General features: G+C 37.5%; 1 protein-coding gene across 1 annotated transcript; it reads left to right on the top strand.

Annotated features, from left to right (window-relative positions):
* Positions 1-4,171: 4,171 nt before the first annotated feature.
* LOC126701906 (uncharacterized) lies at positions 4,172-14,630 on the top strand. The gene is made up of 5 exons (XM_050400347.1): positions 4,172-4,847; positions 4,958-5,235; positions 5,340-5,458; positions 14,006-14,219; positions 14,371-14,630. Exons 1-5 carry the CDS (start codon positions 4,231-4,233, stop codon positions 14,589-14,591), a joined length of 1,449 nt encoding a protein of 482 aa, XP_050256304.1. The 5' UTR covers positions 4,172-4,230; the 3' UTR covers positions 14,592-14,630.
* The last annotated feature ends 847 nt before the right edge of the window (positions 14,631-15,477 follow it).

Here is a 15,477-nt window from a genome sequence, read left to right as displayed (position 1 = left end):
CCTAGATATAGGTATAAAAAGCTATTTATAATCCTTATTCCAAACTCCAAATAGAACAATTAGGTTTATGGCATTTATAGTGAAAGGATACGGTGGATCTTGGTTGGTATAGTAGCTAGTCATGAACAACTATAATTGTCAACAACCAACAACTCATTGATCAATTATGTATTTGGTTATGTATCTTGTTATGTTTTAAATCCCTGAAAACCTCAATATGATTAACTTATTTAGATATAGGTTAAACATTCATCACAATCAACATGCTCAATGGAAAACTAAGGAACCGTTTGGTAACGGTGTTTAAACAACAAAAATTGTTGTTTAAACACCTTAACACGTATTTTCACTCACTTTTTTACTCACACGTATTTTCACAAAACTTAAACAATGTTACTAGAAATCTCTTACCAAACGGGTCCTAAATAACACATCTAATTTATAGTGAAACGATATGGTTGATCTTGGTTGATATAGTATAACTGTCAACGACCAACAACTCATCTAATTTGGTATGATGACTTCCAACAACGTTATGTACTTCATGCCCAGGTATTTATTTAATATATCAAAATGACATTTTAGTTTTGAGCTGAAAATTTATCCCAAGAAAAGAAAAACAAATTCTGCTCTGAACATAATAAAAAATCTCTTTATATAGTACAATATAGTTTTTATTTGCACAAATAATAATAAAACCTTCCGATCTAAATCATAGGGAGCTCTCCATTAATTCTGCTTAGAATTTATTGGCTTAAATAAAACACTAATGTTTCAGCTAGCGGTCCTTATTTTGACGAGTGCGTGGGCGATTCACTAACATTGAGTGCAAACACCACTCAAAAACTTCAGGACATAAGACCCTCATCCAGAATCCCACCCTCACCCAAGATGGCATAGTCAAGTACATGTCTTCTTTGCAAGTGCTGTCCACAATTGCTTTGGCACACCTCTCTGTTGACTCAACTGGCATCCATGGCATTTCAATCTAAGCAAATATCACCATTCAGAAAAAGAAAGAAAAAATGTTTTGAGAGACTAGAAGTTACATAATGGCTATAAGTTATGAGTAGAAATTACATATAAGTTCTTCCCTCTTTATGCAACCCAAAAAAAAAAAAAAAAAAAAAAAAAAAAAAAAAAAAAAAAAAACCAAAACAAAACAAAACGCTATGTTAGAAATATTATAAATTTTATTACGTAAGTCTTATAAAAAAAATTATTAAGATATTTACTATAATATTATTTAAATGGTATTGATCATATTCATCGTCATATTCATTTATCAGTATTTTAAAGAAATTTTGTAATTTTTAGCATTTTCCATTATATGTAGTAGGGATTATTACAAGGTAAGGTTCTCAGTCAATATATAGGACCATGTAAACCTACCTGGCTCAATCGATCAAAGCTCGTGCAAATTGTTTTTCTGCAGAATTTTCTAATTTAGCCTAAGCCCGTTTGACGTGTAGGGTTTTATGTTTTGCCTTATGTATAAAAGGAGAAACCCTAGTCACATTTTGAGGTTGCTCTTTATGATGTGTGTGTAAATCTCTTGTGAGATCTAAAGGTGTTTGCCTTCATACACACTTAGGATTTCCAATCTTAAGATTAATGTCGAGAGCTTGGTGATCAATTCAGTTGCTGTTTCAAGAGCTTAAAGATACACAGACAGGAGTGCTTGTACTGGCTGTGAATCCAAGAAAGAAGTAGTACGTGGACTCGGAGCTATCACGTGGTCGTGGTAGTAAGTTTCCTATTTGAGGTAACAATAGGATGTTAGTGGTATAAGTCGCTATTATGTAAACTTCAATTCTTTCATAGTGGATTTGTTTTACCTTGAGGATGGTTAGGTTAAATTCTCCCCAGGTTTTTTACCGGTTTGGTTTTCCTAAGTTATCATATCGTTGTGTTCTTTATTTTCCACGCTTGTCAATGATATGACTTATATGTGTTAACCTAGATCTGCATAATTTACCTAAGTTAATCACTTGGCTAAATAACTAGGTTAATTTGGTTGTGTTTAAGGGGTCTAAAAACGTACATAATTTTTGTCAATATTACATCATTTTGGATGATTTTTTTTACAATTACAATATTGGATTAATTACATTGCCTTTTATACTCTTAAAGTATGAAATATTAAGATGATCAGGTTTCAATTGCTCTTTCCTCCATAAAATGTTTAAATTAAAAAAAAAAAAAAATTTAAAATATAAACAACATATTGAACATACAAGCAAGGTTGTCAAAATCGCGATCCGGATCGTAAAATCGCACGATTTTACGATCCCACCTCACCAAAAAGATTAAAATCGTAGCAGGATCACAAAAATGTTAGGATTGTTTGTAGGATCGTGTAGGATCGTATAGGATCGTAGGATCGTATGGGATCCTACCGATCCTACCATTAGGCTTTTTTTTTTTTTTTTTTTTTTTTTTTTTTTTTTTTTTTTTTTTTTAAGTGGGATTCATTTGGGTCATTTGGGTAAGTCCAGTAAAATAATGCCCGGCCCACCTAAAGGTCCAATACCCACAAGCCCAATGAATTAAAGTCCTAAATTACCCCTCTCTCAAAATAAAATCCCAAAAAAACCTATACTACTTAAGTTAAGTTTTCAAACAAAACCTAAATATTTAGAAACACTTAAAAGCTTCAGCAGTCAACAGACTCAACACTCAACACGCACGACGCACCTGCTCCCTCCCGCGCGCCTCCACAGTCCGACTCCCCTGTTAAAAACCCAGCACTCAACCCTCTCAATGGTGAACTATTGCTACTCTCAATCTTTCTTAAGTATTTAGAAGCATTCAAAAACCAGCACCTCAGTCCCGCACGGTCGCACCTGCTCACTTCTCTGTCAAAACCTCCAGAACGCAGCAGCTCTGTCCCGCGCGCCTCCACAGTCCCCTGTCAAAAACCCAGCACTCAGCCCTCTCAATGGTGAGCTATTGCTGCTTTCAATCTTTCTTAAGTATTTAGAAACATTTAGAAACATTCAAAAACCAACACCTTAGTCCCGCACCTCCTCAATCGAGTCAATCCTCTGTCAAAATCCCAGCACCTCTCAGCCCTGTAAATGATGTTGCCGTGAGCCATTGCTGCCTTTAAGCTTTCTGGTAATCTATTTTGGTAGTTAGTACTTATTAAGTTAGTAGTTTATCATTTATTTTCACTTTGATAGCTTGATTCCAGATTGTTGTGTTGTGTTGTGTTTATGTTTTTATTTTTCTATTTTGTTAACTAAATTAAGTAAAATTTGAAAAATTAAGAAACAGGGTCTTTAGTATTTGATTCTTTGAGAAATATTAGTAAACACAATTAGTAGTTTAGAATTGCACATAACCTGTTTGATGAATTTTCTGTGTGATTTTTTTGAGCATGCTCTGTATCTTGGTGTCTTTTTTTGCAGCTCTAGTACAAATATACAATGTCTAATTTGGCTAGAAAGAAAATTAAGCGAAAAAATGCACCAGGAAATAGGTCTGACCTGGGATGGGAACATGGTGTTGAAGTAGGTTCAAGGCAAGTTCAATGTAATTATTGCAAAGAAATTCATAGTGGGGGTATATATAGGCTGAAGCATCATTTAGCTGGGACTAGGAAAAATGTTTCAGCTTGTCCTAGTGTGCCAGAAAAGGTGAGGGAAAAATTTGTGACTCTTTTGTATGCCCAATCTGAAGCATCTATAAAAAAGAAAAGGTGGTATACTATAGAAGAAGAGGATGATGGCAATGATGATGAATTAGTTGAAGTAACTACATTCATCAAAAGGGAGGGGCAAACACATAGGCTCCATGGATAAGTTTGTTACAAAAAATAAGCAAGTAACAATGAATCGTGTGTTTAAAAAAGGAGAACGTGATCTAGTGATCCAACAAATTGCTAGATTCTTCTACACTAGTGCCATCCCTTTTAATTGTGTCAAAAATCCGGAGTTTCTGCAAATGATTGATATGATTTCAAGATTTGGGATTGGCCTCAAGCCTCCTTCCTATCATGAGATTAGGGAGACATGCTTGAAGAAAGAGGTAGATTTTACACAACAAATGCTTGAAGAATATAAGGTTGAATGGAAAAAAACAGGTTGTTCAATTATGTCTGATGGCTGGTCTGATAAGAAAAGGAGATCCATTTGTAATTTTTTGGTGAATAGTCCCAAATGAACCATTTTCCTATACTCTATAGACACATCTAACATATCTAAAACAGCTGAAAAAGTTTGTCAAATGTTAGATGAAGTTGTCGATAGGGTTGGAGAGGAGAATGTTGTGCAATTGGTGACTGACAATGCTGCTAACTACAAACTAGCTGGAGAGATGTTGATGCAGAAGAGAAAGTGCCTGTTTTGGACTCCATGTGCTGCCCATTGCTTGGATTTGATACTTGAGGATTTTGAAAAAAAGATTAAGGACCATAAGTACACAATTGCAAAGGGGAAGAAGATTACAACGTTCATATATTCTAGAGCTATGCTTTTAAATTGGTTGAGGGATTTCACTAAAGGGAGGGAATTGATTAGACCTGCTGCCACTAGATTTGCAACATCATATTTGACATTGTCATGCCTTAATGAGTTCAAAGGAGAATTGATGGAAATGTTTTCTTCTGAACAATGGAGGTGTAGTAAATTTGCAAAAACAAAAGAAGGGAAAAGAATTCATGCCATAGTTATGGATAACAATGGCTTTTGGCGACTTGTTGTCAAATGCTTGAAGGCCGCAATACCCCTTTTAAAGGTGCTTCGCCTAGTTGATTCTGATACACCTCCAATGGGATTCATTTATCAAGAAATGGAAAAAGCAAAAGAAGAAATACAGAAAAATTTCAATAATGTTCAAAAGAGGTAACCATTTTATTTATATCTTCCTTAAATTTACGTTTGCTTTTAATTCATTAGCTTATTAAATATATATTCTTTTTTTTTAATATAATATCCACTGTTTTAAATTGTAGTTACAAAGAGATATGGGATATTATTGATGATCGATGGGAAATGCAACTTCATAGGCCTTTGCATGCTGCGGGATACTATTTGAACCCTTCTATTCATTATGATCCTTCTTTTGATCCGGGTTCAGATATTAAATTAGGACTATATACGTGTCTTCAACGAATGGTTCCAGAAGTTAGTGATAGGAAAAAGATAGATATGCAACTTGAAAAATTCAAACAAGCAAAGGGACTCTTTGGTATTGAAGCTGCCATACTAGCCAGAGATACTAAACAGCCAGGTAACAATTTTGTTTTTTGTTTTTTGTTTTACATTCAAATTCATCTTTATTAGTTGTAAATTTTATTCTTAAGACTAAGATATTATAATTCATATATGTATCAGCTGAATGGTGGGACTCATATGGAGATGACTGTCCTGAATTGAAAAAATTTGCTATAAGAATATTGAGCTTAACATGTAGCTCATCTGGTTGTGAAAGAAATTGGAGTGCGTTTGAAATGGTAAGACCAAATGACTTTGGTATATTATGACAAGATGGTTTTCCATTTTCTTTCTTAGTAAAAGTTTGTTTCTTCCCCCCTCCCCTGTGTTTGAGAATTCTCAATTAAAATAGAAAGTTCAAAAATGTGTACAAAACACCTTTGAACGTTTAGACCCCCAAATTACAACTTAACCAATACAAGCAATATGTCAAACAGCTAGTGTGCGGAAACTTAACACATGCTATAATACGAAATTGGTTAAAGACTATCTAAGCCATAACAGAATAAAACCACAGCAGATAATAAAAAGGCAAAGATAGAGAGGAAGGAAGATGTAAACACAAAGACAACACGCGATGTGTTATCGAAGAGGAAACTGAAGTCCTCGGCGAAAAACCTCTCCGCCGCCCTCCAAGCGGTAAACAATCCACTAGAAAATACAGTTGGGATACAAGAACAGCAATAGACCCTCCAAGCCTAATCTACCCAGTGCACCTAAGCCCTCCAAGCTTCTTGCTCCAACGAGGTTGCGCTGAACCTTTTTCTTTTCTAGCTTCCCGGATTCCGCTACTAGACCGTAGCATCAACCAATGAAGATTGGTTCCTTCCTAACTGCTTCCCAGAAATCCAAACAACTGTCTCACAGTGATGATGATGGTGAGAACCAGGTTTGGTATAATGCCTCTCAAGGATTTGACAATGGAGAGGAAGAGAGTACAGGAATTTGAAGAGACTCTAAGGTATAGATTGTGGGTGAAACAATCTTGTTTTTCTTTAGGGTTTCTCTCTCAAAATTCTCTCTGGAAGCTCTCTTTCAATCGTGGGTAAAAGGGGTATTTATACTGGAGTGGGAGAGGAATGTGAAACGTCAGGTTTTACAAAACAGGGGTGGCTCACGGCTTGACCTCGCTGCTTGACTAAGTCGCGAGATCCAGTCGCGAGTTAACCGTATGGCCAGTTGTCCTGTTTTGTCCTGTAGTGCTCCAGCTAGCATGACTGTTCATCTTCCAGCATGCTTGGCACGTGTGCTGCTTCTGGCGGCTTGCAGCCACGAGTCACCCGCGAGTCCCAGCCGCGAGTCTCTGTTTTCTTGCACACTCTTGAGCAATCTTCACTCTATCTCACTCACTACCCTTACAACAAACCCACCTAAATACAGGGTTACTAAATGCTGAATTACAAGCAAATTTGGCACGGAATAAAGCCAATTAGATGGTTGAATAAATTCAACCTTACAATCTCCCCCTTTGGCTATTCCGTGACAAAACCCTAAAACAGACTCTGGACTTAACATGTGAGTTGGGAACAGTTGAACAAAACTCACTCACACCTAACTCTAGAAGCTATGAAGCACTTGAATCATATGAACATAATACTCCTGAAACACAATAATACACCATGATCATTGTAAGCAGAAAATTATAAATGCATATGAAACAGGCAATATGTGATCAAGCAAAGATGGAGTTAAGAAACAAACCATGGCTTGATCAACCAAGTGAACACCACAAGGTACTGATCACAGTGCTCATTCACACTGAACACAAGGACATACAAGTTAACAAGCACAAGGCAAGACACTTGTATGCTCAACACTCAACCAATGCATAACACACAAGGTATATGCATCTAGGAACAATCCTACAAGGGCACAGTACATAAACCAAAATGCAGAATATTTAGATTAAAGTACTGATTTCAACATAGCATAAAGGCTGCATTACGCAAGGTACATACCATAAAGCCTACAAACTATGCATAAAACATTAACCCTAAAAGCTTACAAAAGCACATGGGTACAAACACAAAAACATCCTGAATAACATCATCAAAATATATTAAAGTTTAAACCAAGAGTATAAGTAATGAGTTAGAAACAGCTATACACCAAAACACAGTGTATCAAACCCATAAAAACATTAAATAGTATCCAACAAACATAAACCTAAAACCATAAGTTTATAGGATAAGACTAAAAACAAAAGTATGACAAAAGTATGTGTGTACTCCCCCTATCACTATGCACACTTCCCTTTGAACTTTTCTCCCCCTTACTGAATGCTCTCCCCCTTTTTGTCACGAATAGCTAAAGGCTCTCGTCCAACTTTCGTTGAATATCATCTAGCTGATTCTCCATAGTCTCGAGACGCATTTGGACATGGTTGTTTGTGGAGTAGAGAAGTGCCACAAGCTCATCAACGCGTTTCTGAATATGCTCAAGTACACTGCCGACTCTATCAGTATGAGGAGCAGTCTGTGCTTGCGGAATACTAGCCGGTGAAGCTTCAGGAACAACACGTGATGTAGATGTGGTATGTGCAGGTGTCTCTGAGTCAGGGGCAGATGGAGTAACCGGAGAGATGTGAGCACTCCTTGGTGATTTAGAGGAGTGACTTCTGCTAGCTTGAAGAGTGAACAAGGAAATGGGACGTTGATGAGTCAACATTTTTCCATCTGCAGGAGGAATAATGCCTTCACGAAGAATGAGCTTCATGATGAGACTGCAAAATGGAATAACTCCTCGAGCTGCAGATCGACACGCGGTCTTCCTCAAGGTGTAGTAGATGTGAGCACATATATCAATGGGGGCTCCTGTAATAAGGTCACAAAGAAATAGAGCTCTCCCAAGATTGATGAATGTAGTGTTGGACAGTGGGTAGAGATTGGTGAACATGATCAACTTCAGTGTGGTCAGCTCAGGTGCAAACTTTGCGGTGCTGATGGATGTTCCTGCACTGGATACTTCATGATCGTATCCTAGGATTTGTAAAATTTCTCCAACTTCTGGATTTCATTCATCGTAAGGAGTTATATTCACATTCTGAGGTCTTGTGATGCCGAGAAGATCTGCGATGGAGTCTGGGGTAACACTAAACTCTGTTCCTCTGACCCAGAAAATGAGTTCAGGTCCAAGATCAGTTGCATTGGAGAAGCATTCTTTGACCAGCTCATCCATTGGATCATCAAAGTTCCTGAACAAGTTTGCCCAATCTCGTTTCTCAAAGATTCGAGGGATGAAAGTGGTCCCTAAGGTGTTGAACTCTACCACCCGTTCCACTATAGTGGTTGACTTGTCAAACACGTTTGAGTAGACGTGTGAGTTAAGCGGAAGTCTGAACCTATCCTCATTGGGATCTTGAGATGCCTGAGATGATAGTCGAGTCCTTTTAGCAACTGGTGTTGCTGGTTCGTCAGCAACAATGTCTTTACCCCTAGAAGATCGACGAGACATCTGCAAGAGAACAGGCCCACAGCAAAGAACCAAACAACAATACCACACAAGATAATTGTCAACAAGATTCAGTGTAAACAAAATTTCAATATATAAACACAAACTGAAGATAGTGCAGACCCAACCAAACTTCCAACAATACAAAGAAGCACAAAATAACAGGTGCAGCAAAATGGTGATAGTGCACCAAGACATAGATAGACAACACAACTGACAAAACTGTCAATGAGACAGGTTATCATGACCATGAAATGCAAACAGATACAGCATTCGAACATTTAGAGCAGATAACATAAATCACTCCACCAGAGATATGAACAAGGGGAAAATATTTCAACATGAAGAAACCAATCATCCATACTAGAGCACATGGTTGAGAGACATACATTATGTTATCATAAAAACTCAGTAACCAATACCGAACACCAACATCAATACTTAAGCAAGTGAAATGAGTAAGTCAAATAGACACCAAACCCATTTAAGAAAAGATTTTCAGACTCAATAATAGGCAAATATCAGAATAATAAAAAACACATTGTGACCGCTCAGCATGAAAACAGGTGAGAGCAATATCAAACAAGACACGCCATACCCATTACACAAAGAGAGAAGTATTTCGAACACAATATCAGTCCAAACGGTAACAAAAATATGCAGGAGAAAGGAAAATGAGATTGAGAAAGCAAAACCCATACCTTTTCTTGATGATTTGGATAAGAAATGAAGCACCAATGAGGTTTGAAAATGGATTCACGAAGTGTTTGGAAGGAAGATAGTTTAGAGAGAAGATACCAGATGAACAGTCACAAAAGTTCGAGGGAAAACTGAAAAGTGGTTTAAAAACTACTCCTGTTTCTGCCAAACACGCGATTTTTGCGACTTGATTAAGTCGCCACACAGTCGCCAGCTCAAGCCGCCAAAGCACTTAAGAACAAAAATTTGGAAATTTTTCTAAGTGTTTTTCGCGACTGGAAAGTCTACCCGCGAGTGAGTCGCGAGCTGAGCCGCGAAAATCTCTGAGTGGATCTCGCGACTGGACCTTCCACTCGTGAACAAGTCGCCAAAAATGACCAATGAAGACGCGACTAAGGCACGCGACTTGACATACCCGCGACTGAGCCGCCAAAACAGGGCAAAACTGGATTTTTGAAATTTTCAGATTTTTCAAACAAAATACTTTCCAAAAAACACCTAAAACACTCAAAAATCTTTTTGTGCTTGAATTAACAAAGATTGAGCATGTGAAAACACATTTCATCAAGTACAATCACACAAATGAATATGGCATTTATTGAACATAAACTTGTGTGTTGTGTGTGGATATCAACAATGAGATAGTCCTTCGTCTAATGTGAAGCTTCAATGATCGATTCAACCAAGGCATACACAATTAGCACTAGATCATGTGACCTATCTCAATTATAGAAATATGTATATATGACCTCCCACAAAACTTGATAACATGACTTGGAGCTTTACATTTTACTCCACTGTTAATCATAACATTTGATCTTTTTGATCTTTTGAGGCAATCACCTCTCATTGTGAGAGTGATATTTGACATTTCACTTTAATGAACAAGCCTTTGGCTTTTTGAATAAACATTCACTTTAATATAAGGTCGCTTACCCTTTTTCCTAGTCGAATACTAGAATGTGCGACAGGCTTTTGCAGCTCAATATCTCTTTTCATTTGGAGATTTACATTTGGTGAGCTCTTTTTAGCAAAACAAAAATAAAGAGTGGGAAGATATATAGACACAAGTCTATGCATGTCTCAAGATCAACATAACCATTCACTAATCATTCATGACAAGTTTGAAGATCTATTTACAACAATCACATAGATTTCAAGATTTTTCCCACAGTGATATAAGTGCATGAAAACAAGCAATGCTCGAAAATGCACAAAGCCATTAGCACAAAGGTACAAGACAAAACAAGTTTTGAGACAAAACTCAACAAAGTCAATCAAGCTTTTTGATTTTCTAATTTTTTATGTGATTTTTGGATTTTTGACACAAGAAACAAAAAGATTGATAAAACAAAATTAAAAATATTCACAAGTAGACAAGCAAACAACCAACATCAAAAACAGCAAGCAAACCAAACAAACATTGTCACAAAGCATAGGAAGTATTAATGCATGGACATGTTGTAATGCTTATGCATGAGTACCATTTTTCACCCATACGTCACTTGCGTTTGGGGTGATTTCCTTATAGGATTGGGTACGGGAGTTAGGGCTTTCAAACCTTCGTGAGAAGCTTTCCAAGCAGTTGGTGAATGCACCAATCATCTTCATCACGTTCATCATTCCGGGATCTCCATTTTGATCTCTAGATTGATCACCTGCCCAAGTTCTCCTATCATTTCTGGGTCCTCCTGACCTTTGAGGAGTTGCACTGTTCTTTGCTCTCAGCTTTTGGCAATTTGGTCTAGTATGCCCCTGAAGTCCGCAATAATGGCACACATAAGTTCCTCTAGGACGTCTTTGTGGTCGTGGACGTGACTTGGCACGAGATTCAGACCTGCCCACAGACTGATTACGGGGATTTAACATCCGTTGGTTCACCACATTCTTCTTCTCCTCCACCTCGAGCTTCTCACCAGTAAGGTTAGCTACAACTGGATCTTTGGCCTTTACAAACTTCACTTCTTTAGTGACATTTTTAGATGAACTACTTCCTCCGGTATATCCCAATTCGGATTTGTCTGAAAAGCTCTTTTGAGATGAGATAACATCATCTAGCTTCTTGGTGGTGACCCTCTCTACTTTAGCATTTGCTTGCACAACCTCATTCTCAAGAAATCTTACTTTTGTGTAAGCTTCGGACAACTCACCATTCAATGTTTCTATCTCACATTTGGCCTCCCTATATCGGATTAGGAGACTTTTGTAGTCCTCCTCAGCCTTCTTCATTTTTCTCACAGCAGCCTTGGCCACCCTTGTGTACTCACCCGACTTCTCCAAGAGTGAGTTATAATTCTCTTGAAGATTTGCTGTACTTTCATCTTCTTCAGCATCAGATTCTTCAACAATTCCTAGTGATTCATCATCACTATGTTCTCCAAGATCTCGTACAAGCAGATTCAACTCATCCGAAGACTCAACATGAGCAATAGTCATAAAAGCCGAATAGTTCCCCTCTCCATCACAGCTCTCTTCAGATTCTGAGTCAGACGAATCCGAGTCACTCAAGGTCGTGGCATACACTTTACCTTTCGATTTCAAATAATTCGGACATTCCTTCTTAAAGTGTCCATGTCCGTTACATTCGAAACAAGTGACACCTTGTGTGGGTTGGGATTCTTTTCCATCTTTCCTTTTGAATTCCCTTTTCTCCCTTCCAGAACTTTGGAATTTTCTTTTATCATCAAATTTGCCATTATTTTTGAATTTCAAGAACTTTCTGAAATTTTTGACAAGGTAAGCAACATCTTTGTCAACCACATCTTCTCCCGATGAGTCTTGATCTTCCACCTTCTTATTAATGGTCTTTAGAGCAAGAGATTTACTCTTCCGTTGATTGGGCAGCGACATCTCATAAGTCTGCAGAAAACCAACCAGCTCCTGTACTTTGATGTCATCAAGGTCCTTACTCTCTTCAATTGCTGTCACTTTAGCACGAAAACTTTCCGGCAATGATCGAAGGATCTTCCTTACAATCTTTGAGTCCTCCGTTTTCTCCCCCAAGTTGAACTTACTGACCACCACCTCATTTAGCTTCCCATAGAAAGAGTCAAAAGACTCATTCTCACTCATTTTGAGCTCCTCAAACCGAGTGGTCAGCATTTGCAACTTGGTGTCTTTCACTTTCTTCGTGCCTTCATAGGTGGTTTCCAAAATCTCCCATGCTTCTTTGGCAACGGTAATATGAGAAATCCTATGAAATTCATCTGGAGACACACCACAGAAAATAGCATTGAGTACTTTACTGTTAGCATTAGATGCAGCAAGTGCTGCCTTATCCCATGTGGATTTGGCTACCTCAGGTTTGGTCCAACCAATCTCAACAGCATCCCAAACGGATTCATCAATAGAACACAGAAAAGCTCTCATGCGAACCTTCCAAAAAGCATAATTACTACCATCAAAATATGGAGGTGCATTTAGGGATTGAGACCTATCCATCTCAAAAGGGAGTCAAGGATCACACAATGGTAATGAAACCAATAGCAGTGTACCCGCTCTGATACCAATTGAAAGTTCAAAAACGTGTACAAAACACCTTTGAACGTTTAGACCCCCAAATTACAACTTAACCAATACAAGCAATATGTCAAACAGCTAGTGTGCGGAAACTTAACACATGCTATAATACGAAATTGGTTAAAGACTATCTAAGCCATAACAGAATAAAACCACAACAGATAATAAAAAGGCAAAGATAGAGAGGAAGGAAGATGCAAACACAAAGACAACACGCGATGTGTTATCGAAGAGGAAACCGAAGTCCTCGGCGAAAAACCTCTCCGCCGCCCTCCAAGCGGTAAACAATCCACTAGAAAATACAGTTGGGATACAAGGACAGCAATAGACCCTTCAAGCCTAATCTACCCAGTGCACCTAAGCCCTCCAAGCTTCTTGCTCCAACGAGATTGCGCCGAACCTTTTTCTTTTCTAGCTTCCCGGATTCCGCTACTAAACCGTAGCATCAACCAATGAAGATTGGTTCCTTCCTAACTGCTTCCCAGAATTCCAAACAACTGTCTCACAGTGATGATGATGGTGAGAACCAGGTTTGGTATAATGCCTCTCAAGGATTTGACAATGGAGAGGAAGAGGGTAAAGGAATTTGAAGAGACTCTAAGGTATAGATTGTGGGTGAAACAATCTTGTTTTTCTTTAGGGTTTCTCTCTCAAAATTCTCTCTGGAAGCTCTCTTTCAATCGTGGGTAAAAGGGGTATTTATACTGGAGTGGGAGAGGAATGTGAAACGTCAGGTTTTACAAAATAGGGGTGGCTCGCGGCTTGACCTCGCGGCTTGACTAAGTCACGAGATCCAGTCGCGAGTTAACCGTATGGCCAGTTGTCCTTTTTTGTCCTGTAGTGCTCCAGCTAGCATGACTGTTCATCTTCCAGCATGCTTGGCATGTGTGCTGCTTCTGGCGGCTTGCAGCCGCGAGTCACCCGCGAGTCCCAGCCGCGAGTCTCTGGTTTCTTGCACACTCTTGAGCAATCTTCACTCTATCTCACTCACTACCCTTACAACAAACCCACCTAAATACAGGGTTACTAAATGCTGAATTACAAGCAAATTTGGCACGGAATAAAGCCAATTAGATGGTTGAATAAATTCAACCTTACAAAAATTATTACAACTATAGGTACATTCAAAAAGGAGAAATCGCTTACACCAGAAAAAAATGAATGACTTGGTCTTCGTTATGTACAACTTGAAGATAAAACAAAAAAGAGCTAAACCATTGAGTACAAAAGAAGAAATTGGTTTGGAGAATTTGTCTTCTGATGATGAGTGGTTAGCAGCAGATTCTGTAGATTCAGAAGATGATAGTGCAGATTTTGATGAAGACAATGAAGGTATTAATTTATAACTTTAAAGCCTTCCTTTATAGCTAATATTTATACAAGTTATCAATGTATAGTTTGAATGTGTGACCACTAATCACTAATTTACATTTGTATACTTTACTTATCAAAAAAATTTGTATATTTTGGTTATCAATGTTAGGTGATGATGAGGTTTCAAGAGTTGCTGCCAAAGGAAAAAGTGTGCTAGTTCATGATGTTAGTGATGAATTTCATGAGAATGATGATGGTTCTAATGATGATGATAGTGATCGGCCCCCACCTGGATTTGAGAGAGTTAGGGATTTCGATGATTACGCCATGGATGTTGATACTAGGAAGGATATAGATGATGAAATGAGATATGACAATGATAGTGACTAGATTAGAAGAACTTTAGAATGAGAATTCTCTTTTGGATTTTATATTTGTAATTAGCTAGTTTACCTTAGATTGAGCATTCTCTTTTTGAATTACATATTGTAAATTTGTAGTTAGCTAGTTTTTATATGCTAACTAGCCTAACTTATTTTGGATTTGGAACTTAGAATTTGGAAAACATTTTCCATATGTGTAGATAATATTTTGGTACTTAGTTGCTAATTAAACATGTATTGAACTTTTTAGATATATTATGTCAAAAGTTAAATATATTTTGTTTCGTTAGAATAACATAAGAACAATGTAGTGCGTGTAAATTACATTTTATGATGCAATTTTTGTTTTTTAATGGATGAATTCATATTTTAAGTGATTATATAACATACAAAGTCATTATCAATAGGATTTTTGCTTAAAATATGAAAATAGGTAGGATCTTACGATCCACGATTCGATCCTACGATCCACGATCTTACCTACCTCCAACGATCCTACGTAGGATCCCGATTTTGACAACCTTGCATACAAGTTTATTGATTGAATAGTAAATAACTTTCGATTAACATGAAATTTGGGCAAATGGGTTAAGAATAATAAAAATTATATAATGCTGAGATTTTGAAAATACTAGTCCAAGTGAAGTTATCAAATAGTGTAATATTAACCCAAAAACAAAAACAAAAACAAAAACAAAAACAAAACTACATGTATAGATAGAACTTTATCCTGTCACCTAAGAAGGGTATGCTAATTATGTGACACAGTGAGAGGGGCATAAGTAATAAAGCCAATAACTTACATCTCTCAAGTCTTTTATCAACTTCCATTTTGCCTTCCTTCAATAAGAACTTGCCTTGGGTCATTTCAGACTCTATGAAACCAGGTTTCA

The sequence above is a fragment of the Quercus robur genome, chromosome 10 (genome assembly GCF_932294415.1).
Source record: "Quercus robur chromosome 10, dhQueRobu3.1, whole genome shotgun sequence".
NCBI lineage: Eukaryota > Viridiplantae > Streptophyta > Magnoliopsida > Fagales > Fagaceae > Quercus > Quercus robur.
This window is presented reverse-complemented; position numbering and strand designations above follow the sequence as displayed.